Source organism: Mobula hypostoma, chromosome 7, assembly GCF_963921235.1.
Source record: "Mobula hypostoma chromosome 7, sMobHyp1.1, whole genome shotgun sequence".
NCBI lineage: Eukaryota > Metazoa > Chordata > Chondrichthyes > Myliobatiformes > Myliobatidae > Mobula > Mobula hypostoma.
In genome coordinates, this window is record NC_086103.1 from 33,798,600 (window position 1) to 33,819,275 (window position 20,676).

The 20,676-nt window shown below is 39.8% G+C and overlaps 1 protein-coding gene across 1 annotated transcript in view; it reads left to right on the plus strand.

The window, feature by feature from the left end:
* LOC134348881 (phospholipid-transporting ATPase VB-like) overlaps positions 1–20,676 on the plus strand; it is a 327,217-nt gene that overhangs the window by 262,846 nt on the left and 43,695 nt on the right. The window contains exon 12 of the mRNA XM_063052666.1: positions 14,392–14,577. Within this exon, the coding sequence (XP_062908736.1) occupies positions 14,392–14,577 (186 nt within the window). The remainder of the gene's footprint in view (positions 1–14,391; positions 14,578–20,676) is intronic.

A 20,676-nucleotide genomic window follows, 5' to 3' on the forward strand; every position in this document is an offset into this window, starting at 1 on the left:
AGTTCTAAAGATGAATAGACGAAAAGATAAATGGATCACGGGGTTTGGTGTGTAAATTATTGAACCTCACCCCCATCATATTATTATGTATGCTTGGCTGTTCACTTGTCTTTCCTATTTTATATTATACCTGTTCTTAGAAGCACATGAAAACCAAAAAGCTAATAGCCATTCTACTTGCCCTCAAATTTTTTATTGCATTCGTCTCCAAATCTCTAAATGTATCTTTTGTTGGATGACAAAGAATGATTTTGATAACTTTTTATAAAATGATCTTCCTAATTTCCGCACTAACTTGCAGGGAACAGTTAAGATGGAATGCTTAATTGTTTAGAAATGATTTCAATTACTGGTGTTACGTACCCCATAACTGGGTTGCCAAACCAGCAGAAATGGAACGCTCGTCGCAGTCTGCGATTACAAGGAACTAATAAAGTTTTATTAAAGAAATAAATTATACAGTACTCTAATCGTAAGGATATAAATGTAACAGGTTAGCAATGATAATACACACATATACACAGAGATAGGGTAATAAGAATCAATCAAGCTCTATCACAGTCTAGGGGTAAAATGATCAGTCTTAAGTGAAGCAGAGTTCAGTGCAGTTTAGTGCAGTTCGAAGTAATCGCTGTTGTTGTACCATTGGAGAGAGAGAGAGAGAGAGAGAGAGAGATAGAGAGTGAGTGAGTGGGAGATGCAATTGGTTTCAGGCAGACCTTTGATGTTTTCGCAGTTGGTTTCGGGCAAACCTTTTGATGTCTTCTAATCCCGCTGTGGTCACTGACTGTGACCCCCTCCGTTCCGTATACGATCGTTCTTCCGCGGTGAACCCGGCACCCAGGCAAGGGCGGACACACACCCCAGGTTCCCACCGATCATACCTCTACACCCTGTGAGCCTCTGAACGGTTCCCGTGAACTGATCGTCCAAACTCCACCACTTGTGGGGGCACACTGCTCTTTCCAGGGTCTCGTTGCGTGTCGCGTGCCTTAGCAAACTTGCTCCTTTTATCCTCCTGCTGGGGTATCGCCTGTCCATCAAACTTCAAACAGTTCAGGTTCAAAGCAACTGGTCTGTCAATATCTGAATTGTGTTTCTTTCCTGTTAATCTCTGTCTTCTCTCTCAATAGCATTTTGAATGTTTCTCCATTGTCTTCTGTTATCTCTCCCATTAGCATCATCCTTCCAGTGGCTCTGCTTGGTGTCACATATGAAACTGGCTACTTTTGAAAACAAGATTCTGACTTCACCAGAATAATACTTACCTAATGTGTTTATACATATGTATTAATAGAGATAATTTTGCTGATTGGTTGTTGCAAAAGGTCATTTAGAAAGTCAAGTGTATAATATACAGCAATGCAAAATATCTTTATTATGCATCTCAGGAATAAATAGCCAATGCTTCCCTTTTAAGGCTACAAAAGACAACTATTGTCCCATGCTCAAATTAATTAGAAGCCCTTTGTTCTCAGAAGAGACTTCAGTCATCTGGTGATCAGATGCTGCCTTTTGAATTCCAGGAATCAATTAGTTTTTTTGCCTTTCTCCATCAAAAAGAATGAGGAATAGACTAGAGTATAATTTATACATTGAAACTGAGGTACATACATTTGTGGATTCGCAGCAGAAGAAACTCTGAAGGATTTGAGGGAAGTGACAATATAGATAAGAGAAACAAATGTAACTTAATAGTTGTGAGGTAATAACAAAAATAACACGCTCAGGCGAGTTTGAAATGTTGCTAATCAAGAAAGTTAAAAGGAAGGAGGGCTGTGATGACAGCACAGAGAAAGCACAGACCTCCAAGGTATGGAAGCTATTGAATCAGTTCTGATTTCAGTGTAAGATGATAACAGGGAGATGATGGCAAGTGATTCTGTCGTGTAGAACAGAAATTTAGGCTTCAGTCCAGCAATGTAACACTGTTCTGCATTTTATGCCTTGGCATGAAATGAATCCCAGGAAAAAAAGTTGCTCTTCAGGATTGTTACTCAATGAAGTTACTATGTGAAAGGTAGGACAAAAGATTTATTGACAAGCATGTAAGTTAACAAAGGAAATCTATTTCAAATCTTGATGATTAAACTAATGCATCTTCATCCAAATGTCAAGTTAAAAAGACACCTACTCGCTGAAAGAATGCTATGGTATTGTGGTTGTAAGAGACGTGCTTCAATAATGATGAGCAGACATAAGCTGATTGATTACCTGATGGAAATAGAAAAGATAAAATTGCATTCTTACAGAAACTAGTTGTTCATGCAACCCCCAATAGTAATTCTGAGTTTTAAATGTAAACAGATACTTGTACAGAGTTATTGTCAGAGAATACCTTTGTGATGATAACAACAGGAATTCTGCAGATGCTGGAAATTCAAGCAACACACATCAAAGTTGCTGGTGAACGCAGCAGGCCAAGCAGCATCTGTAGGAAGAGGTGCAGTCGACGTTTCAGGCCGAGACCCTTCGTCTAGTCCTGACGAAGGGTCTCGGCCTGAAACGTCGACTGCACCTCTTCCTACAGATGCTGCCTGGCCTGCTGCGTTCACCAGCAACTTTGATGTGTGTTGTTTGTGATGATATTCACAGTTTAGTGGACTTTTATAATTTTGGATGCAAAATAGAGAGGAGACAATTTTCATGTTCATGTGCATTGGTTAATCTTAGGCCAATGAATCAAAGGAAACCAGGATTGCATTACAGTCATAGTCATTGAATACTGCAGCAAAGAAACATCTCTTTCAGCTCAACTAGTCTGTGCCGAGCTATTACTCTGCCTAATCCCATTGACCTGCATCCAAAGCATAGCCCTCCCTCCATACCCCTCTCATTCAGGTACCTATCCAAATTTCTCTTTAATGTTGAAATCAAACCCGCACCCACCAATTCCACACTCATGTTCCCCTTAAACATTTCACTTTTCACCCTTAACCAATAACCACCAGTTCTAGTCTCACCCAACCTCATGAGCAAACAAATTCCTCACCCCTCCTTCTCTATTCCCCATTCTGACTTTTCTACTTTTACTCACGTATCTATTACATCCCCCCGAGTCCCCTCCTCCTCCCTTTTCTTCTACGGTTCACTCTCCTGTTCTATCACATTCTTTCTTCTCCAGCCCTTGACCTTTCTCACCCACCTTCCAGCAAATCTCTTTCCCTCACCCAAATTTTATTCTGGCATCTTCCCCCTTCCTTCTCAGTCCTGATGAAAGGACTCAGCCCTAAACATCGACAGTTTATTCTTTTCCATAGATGATGCCTGACCTGCTGAGTTCCTCCAGCGTTTTGTGTGTGTTGCTCATTTGAAAAGGCCTGCTTGCATATACCCACCTTATTTATGTGTCTCATTGTGCTTATATGAGGGCCTGCCTGATTTTCCATTGCCAGTTTTAAATGGACAGAAGATTGGATTAGCTCCCTACTGAAGAAAAATACACATTCCAAACATTCAAAGAACTAAATGATAAAAGCAAAGTACAGTTGATACTAGAAATCTGTGGCTATCTGGAGATAAGATGATAAATGGGGACATTGACCGATGATTAGCAAATATTGGGCTGCTGAGAAGTCAGTAGGATAAGTTGGCACTTTGGTGAGTTAAGGAACCCATTAAATTTATTAGATTAGATTAGATTCAACTTTATTGTCATTGCGCCGAGTACAGATACAAAGCCAATAAAATACATTTAGCATCTGACCAGAAATGCAAAGAATAGTGTTATTTACAAAATAACTGCAAATAAAAAGTAAGTGCTACAGCACACAGATATAAAAGTACTGAGACAGTACAATATGGATGCAATACTGCTTTGCGCTGTGATGTGAGGTTCAGCAGGGTCACAGCCTCAGGGAAGAAGCTCTTCCTGTGCCTGCTGGTGCGGGAGCAGAGGCTCCTGTAGTGCCTACTGGATGGGAGGAGAGTAAAAAGTCCGTGGTTAGGGTGAGATGCATCCTTGATAATGCTTTTCGCCCTGCCCAGGTAGCGTTTATGGTAGATGTTCTCAATGGTGGGGAATTGGGTGCCGATAATCTGCTGGGCAGTTTTCATCACACACTGGAGTGCTTTGCGGTCCGGTATGGGACAATTGTCAAACCACACTGAAATGCAGTTGGTGAGTATGTTCTCAATGGTGCAGCGGTAAAAGTCCATCAGTATCCTGGGACAGAGGTGAGCTTTCTTGATGCTCCGCAGGAAATAAAGGCGCTGTTGCACCTTTTTGATCAGGATGGAAGAGTTCAGGGACCAGGTGAGATCCTCGGAAATGTGGACACCAAGGAATTTGAAGCTTGATACATGCTCCACTACAGCTCCGTTGATGTAGGTGGGAATGTGAATGTGGCTCCTAGCATGCCTGAAAATAGAACATGCTATAAAGTGAGACCATTGAATATGGAACCAACCGGAACATTGAGAAGTATGGTTAAGTCTTGAAGGAAGTACTGCATGTGTAAGATTCAGACCAAGTTATCATCAGTATGGTCAGATAGATTATTGAAGCCTCTGAGACGAACAAAGGCAATAGACGTATTTAGGAAAACTTACTTAAGGGTTGAAATAATGAAATTGGGACAATTAGGTTGGTGGAGAGTTGAGGAAAGTGTTAATAATGTGAAAACTGGTAACTTGTTTGAAACAGTTAAGTATACAGTTCACAGTGGATGAATGAATTAGTAGGAAAACAGAAAGTGGATATGGAAATTAAGGAAAAATATAAGAAGAATAAAGGTCCAGAAAGGTCAAGCAACTGTGGTGCAGATATAAATAAGTGAAAAGAATAAGAGGAAAGCTGAAACAGAAGACAGAAAAAAACGAATGAGTATCAAAATTTTGGATTTTTCCAAGCATACTTCCAAATAAGCTGGTGTAAAGAAAATGTTGGATTTTGAAAAGACTCCTGGAAGGAATGAAATCTCATGACCTAGAGGAGCAAATAGATAAAGAGTTCTTGTGAGATAACATGACCAGTTTTGACGGGATTGTTCCAGGAATAGACCTACAGGGCAAATGACAGCCTCTGTGTCATATGAAAAAATGTCAAGCATGGTGAATCCTTTCTCTCTATATCTCTTCTAATTTTCTGTGTCTGTTAATTTTTCTGTCCCTTTTGTGTTTTTCTCTCACACTGTCTCTCTTTGATGTCGTCTCTCCATGATCTCATTCTAAATCTGTCCCCTTTCTCAATATCATTTTCCCTCTCTGGTTCTTTTCCTCTTAGAATATAGACAGTTCAGCCACTATGTTGTACTGAACCAATTAAATTAGTAATCAAATGGACAACTACACTTAGTTTTTCTGCCTGATCGTTATCCATATCCTTGCATTTCCTTCACATTCATGCTTCAAGTACCCACCACTCTGTGTGTGTGTGTGTGTGTGTGTGTGTGTGTGTGTGTGTGAGAAAAATTACCCTCCTCTCTCCTTTGAACTTGCCCCTTTTCACCTTAAATCTTAAATACAATCCCTCTGTGATTAGACATTTCAGCCTTGGGAAGAAGATGTAGTTTGTCTACTCTATCTATGTCTCTCAAAACCTTATAAACTTCAAAAATCAGACCTATTTTCCCACCACCCTCACTGTCCCTGTTGCTCTAATAACCCTTTCTCACCCTCTCTCTCTATTTATCATTCACTCTTTTCTCACTATTTCTCTTGCTTTCTTTCTGAAGCTGATTTTCTTTTTCCTTTCCCTTAGTTTTCACATTCTCTGCCTTACATGATCCTACCTCCAATAATTTCTTTGCTCACCCTGCTTCTGTTTTCTGTTCCTTCTATTTTCCCTTGATTCCCTAATTCTCTCTCCCCATGTGCTCCTTCCCTTGCAGGGCCCTCCTCTGCTCCATTCCTGATCTCACTATGACAAAATTTCTCCCTGTTCCTTCAATGTTCTGCCTGCACATCTTCCTCTGTTTTCCTCAGAGCTCCATTCGAATGATAGGCTCAATTACCACCATGTTCCATCCACACATTCTTGGCCACACTCTGGTCATACACATGGTCCATTTCCTCAGTGCATTGCATCCACTTCTTTGGTTCCATTCCCACTACCTCCATCTGCACATCTGCCCATTTTCTGAACATACTGTGGCCCTTTAATCTAATGGGAGCTGCACTTAAGATCAGTAGGAGCCATCATTGGTTTGCAGGACTTGCATGTGGGACACAGACTAAAATGAACAAGGGTGGTAGGCACATTAATGAAACATCCTCTATTTTTCATATGCCATTCTGCCTTTGAAATATTTCCTTGTCCATCCCAGAACTCCATACTACCACAACTGTGGAACAATCTTCTACATAAGGATTGGAATAGCTCAGAAAACGGCTTGGATCAACACCAACTGAAGGATGATTAGGACTGGCCAAAAGTGCTGGCTTTATCCAAAAATACTCACCTCCATAAAGGAGTGAAAAGTATAGGATTGTTAGCTTGTTGAATTGATTATGTTCTTGGTGTCTTTGGAGAATCATCAAAAACAATGTGGTCTGTAGGGCTTAGGGCACTACTTTTCACTATGCCTACTGTCTGCTGCAAGTAAAGTGCTATCCTGAATGATGGGATCGAGATGGTATCATGAAAAAAGGATTACTAGACTGAAAACCTGATTTAGCATTGGAGATGCTCTGCAAGTTTTGTATTTCAATGTTAGCTTTTGATATTTTGATAGATAAAAACTTTCTGCACAAGGAAGTGTAACAAATTTGAGATTAGAGCCTAACTAAACTGGAAGAACTAGGTATGAACTAGGTATTAGGTATGAATAGATATGTGCTGGCATAACAAGGAGATCATTAGCAAGTTGCCACTAAAGTAAATTCTGAGGTAAGCATGCATGTAAAAATGATCTGAAGCTGGAAAAACTCAGGCAAATGACAGTTCTTTTTTTATTGGGCCATACGCAAGCAGTAGAAAACATGACGCCAAGTAATAACAAAATATTTATTGGCAAATCATTGTCATGATTGATGGATAACATTTAATAAAAACAAATAGAAGGGTATGAGACAAAAAAAAGAAATGAATAGTACAGTTTTAAATCAAAGGTTTCAGACTGCAAGACAGAATACAAAAATGGAACTGAAATATTTGTTAATTTTGTTTCATTGAAACCATTCTGCAGTATACAAAATCAATGAGGTAAATAGATGCACAGACAAGAAAGCAGCAAAAATACTCAGAAATGGTGAAGAAATGTATAGGATATTGAAGTATTATGTTTAATTTCATTCACATGAAGATTAGTATGGAACAAATGAAGTGTAGGAGATCTGATAGTCACCTATCAGAATAATGTTTCTCTACCCGTATGTTATGCTCATGTACTGAAGAAATTGGGATTGGTTATCCTGGTCAGGTTTTGAAGTGGAACGGAGCATAGGCAATTTATGAATTTCGGGAGGAATGAATATTTTCTAGGTAGAATCATCCAAATTAACTGTGTGGCAGTGTTTAACATACAAGCCAATTTCCTCTAAAATCATAACCTTTGCCATAATACCTTGATGCTTGATCCAAGTTAACCACTCAAAGTAAACAACATCTATGCAATTATTTGCATTCTCACGTTATCATATGAAAGATAATTTATTTTAGACAATTTCACTTACTTTGAAAGTGGTCTCATTGCATGTTTTGGCTCTATTTTTAATACAGCAGAGAAAATGTTTTTTTTCTAAATATATTTCCTTGTTGTCTATGAAAACAATAGGGATGAGGTACACTGTAGATTATACTAATAAATTTAGAAAGAACCTTGAAGTATCATCTCAGATTGAAAAACAAAATAACACAAAATGCTGGAGGAACTCAGCAGGCCAGGTATCATCTAGGAAAAGAGTACAGTTGACACTTTGGGCTGAAACTCTTCACAGGACTGTCAAGCACATTTTGAGAGGAATTTGGAGCCAAATGGTAAAAGACTGAAAAAAAGAGAATGAAGTAGAGAATTGTGAGGATTAGAGTCATAGTGTCATATAAAAGTACAGCACATAGTCAGGCTCTTCGGCCCATCTAGACCATGCTGAGTCATTTAAGCTGCCTACTCCCATGGACCTGCAATGGGATCATAGCCCACACTACCCCTACCACTCATGTACTTATCCTAACTTCACTTAAACTGAAATTGAGTTTGCATGCACTACTTGCACTGGCAACTTATTCCACACTCTTACCCTCTGAGTGAAGAAGTTTCCCCTCATAGTCCTCTTAAACTTTTCGCATTTCACCCTTAACCCATGACCTGTAGTTGTAGTCCAACCAAACCTCAGTGGAAAATGCCTGCTTGCATTTACCCTATCTATATTCCTAATAAGTTTGTATACCTGTATCAAATCTCCTCTCAATCTACTATGTTCAAAGGAATAAAGTCCTGACCTATTCAATTCTTCCTTATAACTCAGGTCCTCCAGACCCAGCATTATCCTTGTAAATGTTCTCTGTACTCTTTCAACGTTATTTATACCTTTCCTGTAGGTAGGAGACCAAGACTGCACACGATATTCCAAATTAGGCCTCACCAATGTTTTATGGATCTTCATCATAACATCCCATTTCCTGTACTCAATACTTTGATTTATGGAGGCCAATGTGCCAAAAGCTTTCTTTACGACCCTGTCAACCTGTGATCCCACTTACAATGAATTGTGGACCTATATTGCCAGATCCGCTTGTTCTACCACACTCCTTAGTGGCCAACCGTTCACTGTGTAACACCATCCCTGGTTGGTCCTAACACCTCGCACTTGTCTGCATTAAGTCCCATAAGAATGGACTGTATTAAATTCCATAATAATGGATTGTGGCATAGAAGGAAGGTGAAATAAACTGATAGGAATATATGTAACGAAGAGATATTGTTTAAATAATTTTGTCCCACAATTCTATTTTGTTTTGCTGCAATATTGGCTGGAAATCATTCATTCTTGGTAAAGGAAAATAACTGTAAACCTGGCAGTAAATTTAATTGGGCATTTCTGGGTGTTGTTTCTTCCCCCAACTCTGCCCACCTGTGGATGGACCATCCCTCCACACCCTGGACTAAGCATCAACTTCCATCCTCATCATTGCCATGGATCTCTGATTTTTGGGTTAAGATAGTCTATCCCATCTTTGGTTTCCTGGTACACTGATTTAGTGAACTATGTCTTATGCACTTTAAGTATTTGTACTCATTGCTGCTGATTTAGTTTGAATTTGTATGTTGATTTAAAAACCTTCATGATTACTTATTACCTTTGTTAAATATACTTAAAAAGTTTTACTGTATGCTATGCTTTACACTTAAGTACTGCAATTCCAGGCAAACTAATCTCCAAACTCCTAGACTTGGGATTCATCACCACCCTTTTCAACTGGATCCTTGACTTCCTGAGCAACAGAGTGCAATCAGTAAGAATAGGCAGCAGCACCTCTACTACAATATTTCTCCATACAGGTGATCCACAAAGCTGTGTGTTCAGCTTCCTACTCTACTCCCTCTACCCTCATGACTGCATGGCCAGATTCCTTTCCAGCTATGTCTACAAGTTTGCAGCTGATACGACTATAGTGGGCCATATATCAAGTAATGATGAGTTAGAGTATAGGAAAGAGACATAGCCTATAGACAAAGTGCCATATCAACATTCTTTCCCCTATTATTGGCAAAACAAAAGAGCTGATTATTGTCTTCAGGAAGGAGGTGGTTGGCTTGTTCCCTTTGACACTCACCAATTTTTAAAACAGACTACAGAAAGCATCCAATCTAGATGCATCACAGCTTAGTCTGGCAACTGCTGTGCCCATGACCAAAAGTCATCTGCAGAAAGTTATGGACACAGCTCAGCACATCAGAAAAACAAGCAGCCCCTCCAAGAACTCTGTCTATGCTTGGTAAACCAGCCAACATATAATCAAAGATCCCACCTACCCCAGACATTCTCTCTCCTCCCCCCTCCTAATGAGCAGAAGATATAAAAGTTTGAAAGTGCATGCTACTGGGCTCAGGGTAAGCTTCTATCCCACTTATAAGACTATTGAGTGGTTCCCTAGTACAAAAAGATGGAATCTTGACCTCACAATCTACTTTGTTATTACCTTGCATTTTATTGTTTGACTGTACTGCTTTTTCTATAATATTGACACTTTATTCTGCAGTTTTGATAATAATTTTTCATAATAATAATAAATTTTTTGATAATAATAATGTTTTGACTTGGTACTGACTCAAGCACTATTGTAATTAACTCATCTGCATGAATAGTATGCAAGACAAGATTTTCACTGTACCCCAATACATTTGACAATAATAAATCAATTTATCAGATTATTACCACTACAATGAGTGAACCAATAGAAAATTCCCACAATGCTTTCAATGCTTGCTCATTCTTGGTCTCAACAAAATCTGTTCTGTTGATTCACTGAATTAAAATATATATTTTTCGCTGCCTTTGTCCCATTTTAATATCAGAGTTATCGTTTTTTCATTTTACCTGTCTGAGCAGAAGTGTCCAGGAAAATACAGTCTTCTTAGAACCAATTCTCTGTTCTGGTTATTATAGTTTACCCTTATTTCTATTTGTGCTGTTAATTCAGATATTTTATTGTGAATGCTGTTGGTCATAGAGTAACAACTGCCCAGAAATAAGTTCTTCCGTCCCTCTGGTCTACGCTGACTGATCATTAGCCTGGTCCCATCTACCTGAGCCATGACCATATACCACCTAATCTCTCTCATCCATATATCCAGCCAAACTTCTCTTAACTGTTGCCATTGAACCCGGATCTTCCACCTCCACTCGCAACTTGTTCCACACTTGCATCACCCTCTGCGAAAAGTTGTTTACCCTCAGGTTCCCTTAAATATTTCACCTTTCACCCTGAACCTATGACCTCTAGTTCTAGTCTCAGCCAATTTGAGAGAAAAAAAAACCTGTATGCGTTCACCATTTCCGTAATTTAGGTTTTGGGTATTCTTCAGTTTTGTCTTTCACTACATTTTTTAAAGCTCTGACTTTAATTGGAGATATATCCTTATGTTTGTATGCCCAGTTCTTTCCTAACAGATAGCTTGTTCACTTATCTTCCTATCTTTTATGCTTATCTTCTTCTTTTTCTTTTATTGGCTGAACTTCCCTCAGTAAGGCAACACTCTCCTCCCAGCAACTGCTTAGCTTAAAACTATTATTGTCCCCTTAGTTACTTAGTTCATTTGTCCTTGCATCTCGGCTCAAATCAACCCATCCCTAGGGAATAGCTTCTTCTTCACTTGTATTGATGATAGTGCCCCTTGAATAGAACCTATATCTTCACACTGTTACGTACCCCGTAACTGGGTTGCCAAACCAGCAGAAATGGATCACTCAGTTGGAGTCTGGATTACTAGATCTAAGAAAGTTTTATTAAAGAAACAAGCAATACAGTAATCGAAAGGATAATAAATGCAACAGTTCAGCAATGATAAATACACATGTGCACAGAATTAAGATAACAGGATCAATCAAGCTCTATCGTTGTCTAGGGGTAAATGACCAATTTCAAAGTGACACAAAGTCCAGTTCAATTTAGTTCAGTGAGCAGTAATCGTTGCCATGGCGATGGACAATGTGGGGGAAGGAGAGAGAGAACAAGAACGAATGATCATTCAAAACGGCTTCCACACACAGACCTGCGATATTGCTCACAAGCAGCTTTTCGTTCAAGTCCTTTGTGATGTCACCTGAGGCCACCGACTGTGACCCCTCCTCCAGATGCGGTCAATCCTCTGCAGTGAACCTGGCACCCAAGCAAGGGTGGACACACACCGGGTTCCCACTGATCGTACCTTTCCACCCTGTGCGTCTATGGCTTGGTTCCGCAACCAGCCTTCCAAACGACTCCCGCCGACTTGCGGGGGGGGGGCACTGCTTCCAGGGTCTCGTTACCTTGTCGTGTCGTGTGTGTCCTGCCTTAGCGAACCTGTCCCTTTTTATCCCCCTGCTGGGGTATCGCCTGTCCATCACTTCAAACAGTTCAGGGTTCAAAGGGGGAGCCGCTCTAGACAGCTCTCTCTCCCGTCCCTTCATTACACATCTCCAAATGCTGCTCCATTGTCTTCCTTATTTCTCTCTCTCCCGAAGACAGGTGGCAGACCAACTGCTGATCACACAGGACAGCTAACATCTATATGTATTCTTGTCACAACACCAATCTTTAACTACAAATCCAGCTTTCTAATCTTATTGATGCGTGCCAACCTGCATTTGGTTGAAGTTATTATTCGGAGATTATACCTTCCATGGATTTTTTAAAAAAATTTAGACCTCAGCTGCTTACGTTATTTCAACCAAGTCTCTGCCTTTGTTCTACCAATATAATTGATTCCTAATCAAATCTCAAAAAGTGGCTCTTTCTCCACCTTTCAAGTTCCTCTACAGACCTCGGGTGATGTTTTTAATCCTGGTACTTGACTGATAACCTGGCTTGCGTCTGCAGATAATATTATCCACCCTGTAGTGGTGATGTTCACAATCTCCAATACATTCCTTTCCATTTCCTCAGGCTGCATTGATCTCCTTACCATTTTGCTTATCATCTCTACAGTTTCTGATCTTGTTGACACGTGCTGCAAGAATCTCACAACTGATGAAGTGCAATACTGCCTCTCTCAAAGCTACCATTTGGTTTCTCACTCCCACCTCATTTGTTGTTACACCTCATGTCACTTTTAATTGACCAGTTCTTCAGTACTCCATCAAGGAGACGTGATTGCTTTCTGGACCAGTATCCACTTTCCTTCTCTTTAATGTATCATAATTCCTGAATCACTGACTTCAACTCATCACCTCTGAGCTGAAATTCCTCAACATAAAGATATTTACTGTATGTGTGGTCATAATGAATAAAAGAGTCCACATAAAACAGGTGCAAAATACCAGCCCTATAATACCTGTCCTAAAGTAAAGTAACTTATTATACCTTATGTTTTAGAAATTAAACATCCATTAGTCTTGAGAGACCATGGATCTGCGCCTGGAAAGTCTTCACTCTCCAGGGCACAGGACCTTGGGCAAGGTTGTATGGAAGACCAGCAGTTGCCAATGCTGTAAGTCTCCCCTCTCCACGACACCAATGTTGTCCAAGGGAAGGGCATGGCATTAGGACCCATACAGCTTGGCACCAGTGTCATCACAGAGCAATGTGTGATTAAGTGCCTTGCTCAAGGACACAACACATCGCCTCGGCTGGGGCTCGAACTCATGGCCTTCAGGTCGCTAGTCCAATGCCTTAACCACTTGGCCACGGCATTACCCTTATAGAAACAAAGTGTACAATTCATGTATACAGCACTTAATGGGCACTGTCTTGGAACCTGCTTGACCAGAGCAAAATCCATGATCTTTTATTGCCAAATTCCATTGTTCAGTCAGTTAATCAGTTTCAGTTTCAGAATTAAGATAAATTAAATAATTTGAATCCTATAGACATTGCACTGCATGATGGATCCTTGAAAGCCTCTTAGAGATACAAGTATTTCATGGATGTCTAAGCTAGAATAGTTCTCTGCACCTGTTTCATCATAAACATACTACCTAGTTACGTATTGTTAACTCTAACTTTAGTTTACTTCATTTTAGTACGTTTCATTGGTTAAAAATAAAAAATGGTTGCAAGTGCTCTGTGTATGAAATAGATTTTTTATTGCAGTTTTGAATTGCTGTTTTAAGAGAAATATTTATAAGACATGGAGTGTTTCATTTATATTACAGAAAGTGAAAATTGGGAACTAGTTGACTAAAAGTGAAAAAATTACAGTGTCAAAATATGGTGAAAATTTTAATGAAATAGTCTGTAACTATTAAAGGGTTGCTTCTGATCTCTGCCAGTATAGACTGAGTCTCACCAATTAACTCTTCATCATGCCTGTTCTACTTCTCTTTGGGTAAACTATCCAAACTCTAAGGCAATCTTGACAGAGAATGTTAAAAATTACTTTATATAACATCAGGCTGTAACAATAAGCACAGAAGTAAGAAATGCTAGTAACTTGTATGCCACAGTATTCACAGTGATGGTTAGACGTTAAGCTTGTCAGCACCTGCTAGGGAAATGGCACCCAGCCAAGTTAACAGTGTCATATGGCGATGCAGTGAAATAAAATTACATAAGTGAAGTGTGCAGAGTGCATATGAGGGATTTATAGAAATGAGCTGGGCTGTGACTTATTTATTTTTAATGCTCAAGCTGTTGTTAACATGGCGAATTAAAAGTCTTCAGAATTCAGTTAAGCTAGATAACTGAGCAAAGTAAAGTAATTAAGCTCTACACTGAGTAAATAAGCACAAGATCTAGCCCCAGGACCCACTGATACAATTCATTTTTAAAAGCAAGTGTTGTTTACATTTTTATGTGTGCTTCTCTCTTAGGTGAAAGATATCAGACCAGATGAAGCTTTGCTGAGGAGAATTCGAGATGCATTTGTCCATATGGAGACATTGACTCAACTAAAAGCTGGCACTGAGTTGCGAAGTGCATGCTTTGTCGATTTCTTTCTAGCTTTGACATTGTGTAACACTGTTATGGTTTCCACAGCAACACGGCCAAGGCAACCAGTAGGTTGATGCTATTTTGGGTAATTTGTTAAAATTCATTCTATAGACATGTAAAGCAGGATCACTAATTTCTGTGGGTATTCCAATGCAGTGACCGAAATATTTCCCTGAAGCTCAAATGTCAATTCAATTTTAATGTTAGATGTCCCCATATAAAATGTCCTGAGCACATTGTTCCTACAAAGTGGGCAACAAGACAAAACCTAATGTCACTGTAGTTCAGATCACATGGTAAAGTAGCAATTTGATTTGAATCATCATATTATGTTGTGGGAGCCCACACTCATTACTGGCTACTGTAAAATGCTCTGTTTGCAAAAGTCCATGTCAAAGTCAGCCCCATGACCAAAAATCCAATCACTGGGGCACTTTTAATTTTGCTATGAACTTGCAGTCAATGCTGATTTTGGCAAGACCAAATTGGTTTTGCCCATTTTCTGTCCAGGTGAAACTGACTGCAATCTCCCAAATTTGAGTAACACACTCAAGACTTCCAGCACCTGCAGAATCTCTTGTGTTTCTCATGATCTGAGTCCGCACAGTTTCTGCGATCAGACAAGATCAGATGTATCCTGTGTAGTATTTACACAGTGCACCCCCTTTCCCTCCCCTCCCCCATTTTATCCCCTCCCCCATTCTCTCCCCTTCTCTCATTTTCTCCCCTTCCCTCATTCTCTACCCCTCCCTCATTGTCTCCGCCCTGTCTCATTCTCTCTGCCTCACTCTCATTCTCTCTGCCCAGAAACACTACTCAGACCAGAAATGGTTTTATGGCAGAGAAATGCTGACATATAGGGAATAGGAAACCTAAATTACAATGGTGGATAGCGATCCAGTAATTTATTGAATATCAAGGTGTGCAACCTCCTTTGCATCGACAAAGCTATCTGCAGACCAATCCATCCAAAGAGCCATTCCAGTGATGACTTGTATGGTACAGAGAGGGGATCAGCACCCACTGTATGGAAAACTTCAAAAAGCTCTTCAACTGAGGTTCTTATTTTTAAATAATTTTCAGTTTGTCTAGTGAAATTTTGCTGACGCGAGAAATTACAAACATCATCTGTTAACTCAAAAAAAGAATGAAAAGTTTTCCTTTTGAAGTCGCAACATTTGAGAAATGAACCTCAAGCTTATCTATTACTTCTGGGAAGAGGAGAGTCCAGATGACCTCGAGATAGCATGAATAAGATCTTCAAAAAGGGAACCAAATCCAAATGCATTAATTGTTGAGAGCTCTTCCTGCTGACAGATACAAGAAAATCATTTCAACAGTCTTTAAGTGCTGTTTCCCAGTGGCTAAAGAGATGCATGATGCATAATGTTCATTCGTCCAGACTTAATAGATATGATGATACAATGTGAGAACTCCAAGAAAGCTGTATTACAGGGAATTAATCACTATAGGTGGCTTTTCTTGACCTGGCAGAAGTTTTTGACCAAGCGAAACTTGGCACTATTTTAATCTACTGTGGGATTGCATGTAAGTGGCAATTCTAACCAACTGGTCCACCTCAGACGCAATCCCAGTGCAGACTGGCACGGAGCAAAGCTGTATCAGCATTCAAGTTACTTGTCAATCTTTGGCACAACAGAGTTTGTACATCATCTAAAATAAGCAACCTTCTGGAGTGACACCTAATTTACAAGTTGAATTGGAACTGTTCAATCTAAATCACATCCCCTCCACAGTGAAGATAATTCTAACTTTGCTCATCAATCTCCAGTATGCAGAAGAATCTTGCAACCATTTAGAGGCTGAACCCCCAATATCATTGACAAAGGAATAGCCCATGCGTTAACTTCCTCAAGGCAACAGATGGCGACCAATCTGACTGAGTAATACCATCAGGCAATACAGATCCATAATAAGATTGTGGAAGATGGGAGCCACTTCCTATTTCTTGGAGCCAATTCCCTGCAGAGGCAGACATTATTTCACCATTACCTCTCGTATCTTAGTGAAACGTTTAACCATCTGAGGAATAAAGATGAAGAACTCGGAGGTCGTATAATGTTCTGGTCTACTCGACAGCAATGATCCTCTTGTTCCATATGTTTCAGAGAAATGAACTATTTGCAGTAGACACCTCAAAGTGCTGGAGAGGTGGCGTCTAAGCTAATTTATAAATGAATTTAACATCAATATATGTAAACCAATGTCAATGACTTTTCCCAGACAATGCCCACATCACTGATGTTAAACCAGCTCCATGGGCAGACCACGTTATTGCACACCCTATAAATAGTGACCTGGTACAGTCTACTCTATGTAAACATGAGATTCAAGATTGTTTTGGTACACAAGTGTAAAGGAAAAGAAAATAATTGTTACTCTGGATCCGAAGCAATGCAAAACAAAACACAATAAGATAAAGAACACATTAATAATAAAAACACAATAAACATAAATATGTAAGATAGCTTATATACAAAGATTTTATGTCCATAAGGTAATGCCAGACACAGGAGTGGCTCTACATAAGGTGACTGACAGGAATTGCTAAAGTAGTCGTGGTTGGTGTATGGTTGGGGTATGGATGGGGTGCTTGGGTTTGTCCAGAGGACAAATAAAATAATTCAGAGTTTTTTCCAAATCCTCATGAAGAATAAGTGGAGCCCATTGGAGATGGATACATTGTTTACCTGGTGATTTGTGAGAGTCCCTGGCCAGTGACTGCTCCAGGTGGAGAACATGGTGAGAAACTTGAGCTTCTTTGCCAGCAGCATTTGAAAGGTTAACAGAAGCTGCAAAGGAACATATCATCTCTTTTTTATCACATGTTCTCACCCTGTGAAGTATCCTCGACTTGTAAGGGATGCAAGCAGCCTCATCAGCTACCTCAGGATACACAGAAAAGCAGAAGAATCAAATCAGCTTTGAGCTTGAAGCTCTGCTAAAGAGGTAGAACTTTATCCAACATTAGGCTTGCTTCTCCATTCGTACTGAAACTGTGGAAACAATGAATTCATTTGGCATTTTTTAAATTGATTTGGGTACTTAGACAACTTAGACCGTAAGACATTGGAACAGAATTAGGCCATTCAGCCCATCAAGTCTGCTCAGCCATTCCATCATGGCTAATCCCGGATCCCACTCAACCCCATCCACTGCCTTCTCGCCATATCCTATGATGCCCTGACCGATCTGGAAACAATCAACTTCCACCTTAAATATACCCACGGACTTGGCCTCCACCACAGGCTGTGGCAGAACATTCCACAGATTCACACTCTCTGGCTAAAAGAATTCCTCCTTAACTCTGTTCTAAAGGGTTACCCCTCAACTTTGATGCTGTGCCCTCTAGTTCTGGATACCCCCACTATAGGAAACATGCTCTCCACATCCACCCTATCTAGTCCTTTCAACATTTGTAGGTTTTAATGAGATTCTCCTACATTCTTCTAAGTTCCAGTGAGTACAGGCCCAAAGCTGCCAAATGCTCCTCATGTGTTAATCTCTTCATTACTGGAATCATCCTTGTGAACCTCCTTTGGACTCTCTCCAATGATAATATACCTTTTCTGAGATATGGGGCACAAAACTGCTGACAAAACTCTAAGTGTGGCCTGACTAGTGTCTTATGAAGGCTCAGTATCATCTCCTTGCTTTTATATTCTATTCCCCTTGAAATAAATGCCAACATTGCATTTGCCTTCTTTACCACAGATTCAACCTGTAAATTGACCTTCTGGGGGTCTTGCACGAGGACCCTGATGTTTAAACCTTCACCCCATTTAAATAATAGTCTGCACGAATGTTCCATTTACCAAAATGCACCATCATACATCTCCTAACACTTTATTCCATCTGCCACTTTTTTCCCATTCTTCCAATTTGCCCAAGTCCTGTTGCAATCGCATTGTTTCCTTAGTACCTACCCCTCCACCCATCTTTGTACCATCCACAAACTTTACCACAAAGCCATCAGTTCCATTATCTATATCATTGACAAACAATGTGAAAAGTAATGGTCCCAATACTGACCCCTAAGGAACACCACTAGTCACTGGCAGCCAAACAGAAAAGGCCCCTTTTATTTCCATTTGCTGCCTCCTGCCTGTCAGCCATTTCTCTATCCATGCCAGTATCTTTCCTGTAATGCCACAGGATTTTATCCTGTTAAACAGCTTCATGTGAGGCACCTTATCAAATACCTCCTGAAGATCCAAGTAAATAACATCCACTGCCTCTCCTTTGTCCACCCTGCTTGTTATTTCCTCGAAGAACTCTAACAGATTTGTCAGGCAAGATTTCCCTTCACAGAAATCATGTTGACTTTGACTTACTTTATCATTAGTCTCCAAGAACCTTGAAACCTCATCATTATTAATAGTCTCCAACACATTCCCAGCCGTTGAGGTTAGGCTGAGTGGCCTATAATTTCCTTTCTTTTGCTTTCCTCCTTTCTTAAATAGTGGAGTGACATTTCCAATCTTCCAGTCCTCTGGGACAATGCCAGAATTAAGTGATTCGTGAAAGATCGTGACCAATGTATCCATTATTTCTTCAGCAACCTCTCTGAGGACTCTGGGATGTAGTCCATCTCGCCTAGGTGCCTTATCCACCCTAAGACCTTTCAGTTTGCCTAACACTTTTACTTTGTAAATAGCAATGGCACTCACTCCTGTTCCCTGACACCCACAAATCTCTGGCACACTGCTAGTATCTTTCACATTGAAGACAGATGCAAAGTACTCATTTAGTTTATCTGCCATTTCTTTGTCCCCCATTATGACCCTACCAGCATCATTTTCCAGTGGTCTAATATCAGCTCTCACCTCCCTTTTACTCTTTATATACCTGACAACATTTTTGGTGTCCTGCTTTATAATATTGGATAGTCTGCCCTCATATTTCATCTTTTCCCTTCTTATGGTTTTTTTTTTAGTTGCCTTTTGTTGGATTTTAAAAGCTTCTCAAGCATCCAACTTCCCACTCACTTTTGCTACCTTATATTTGAATTGACTTTATTACTTACATCCTTCACATACATGAGTAACAATCTTTATGTTACGTCTCTGTATAAATGTGCAATATGCAATTTATAGTAGTTTGTAATAAATAGTATGTACAACAGGACAGCAAATATAACATAGAAGTACCATTGTATCAGTGTGAATTAATAAGCCCTTTCCTTGGCTTTTATGCAGTCCTTGACTTTCTTTGTCAGCCACGGTTGCCTACCCCTGCCATTTGAGAGCTTCTTCCTCTGTGGGACATATCTATTCTGTGCCTTGTGAACTATTCCCAGAAACTTCAGCCACCCTTGCTGTGCTATCATCCCTGCTAGTTTCCTCCTCCAATCCACCTGGGCAAGCTACTCTCTCATGTCTCTGTAGTTCTCTTTATTCCTTTGCAATGCTGATACACGTGAGTTCTGCTTCTCCCTCTCAAATCGCAGTATAAATTCAATTATTTATGATCACTGGCTACTGATTTGTAACCAGCAATATTTTTTGCTTAAAATCAAGTTTTTGTTATGATTTTTGTCTGCTGTAACAACATTATTAGCAGCATCTGTGCATGTCTATGCTTAATAATTTTTGGCTTGTCATCCATTGTCTACCTATTAACTTTTAATGATTTGAGGAAATGGAGGCCAACTCACACATAATACGGTGATGATTCCACAGTTATGATGTTTTCCCACAGCCAGCCCAACTGGAAATATGGGAGAAGACAACTTCCTTCCAAATGGATACTGACAGTTTAAACTGTTGTTCACCTATTACTAACACCTACTAATGCAATTCCTTATTCTATAACTTCTCAAGTTTACCACCTAAATTGTACTGAATATGATAGGAAAATACAATTATGATCCCTAAATGATATTGGTGTTTTCTACCTTTGAAACACTCACTCCTTTCACCTTTGTATCTATTCCATTACAAGGCAAAAAATTCAAACTGCATAAACTACCAATCAATGTCAAGGGTTAAGGCAAATTTAAGTCTAACTATTAACAGAAATTAAATGTCCAAAAAACAAAAGAGCTGACAGTGGATTACAGGAGGAACGGAGACAGTCTCGCCCCAATCAATGCAGCTGAGAGGCTGAGTAGTTTGAATTTCCTCGGTATACACATCACTGAT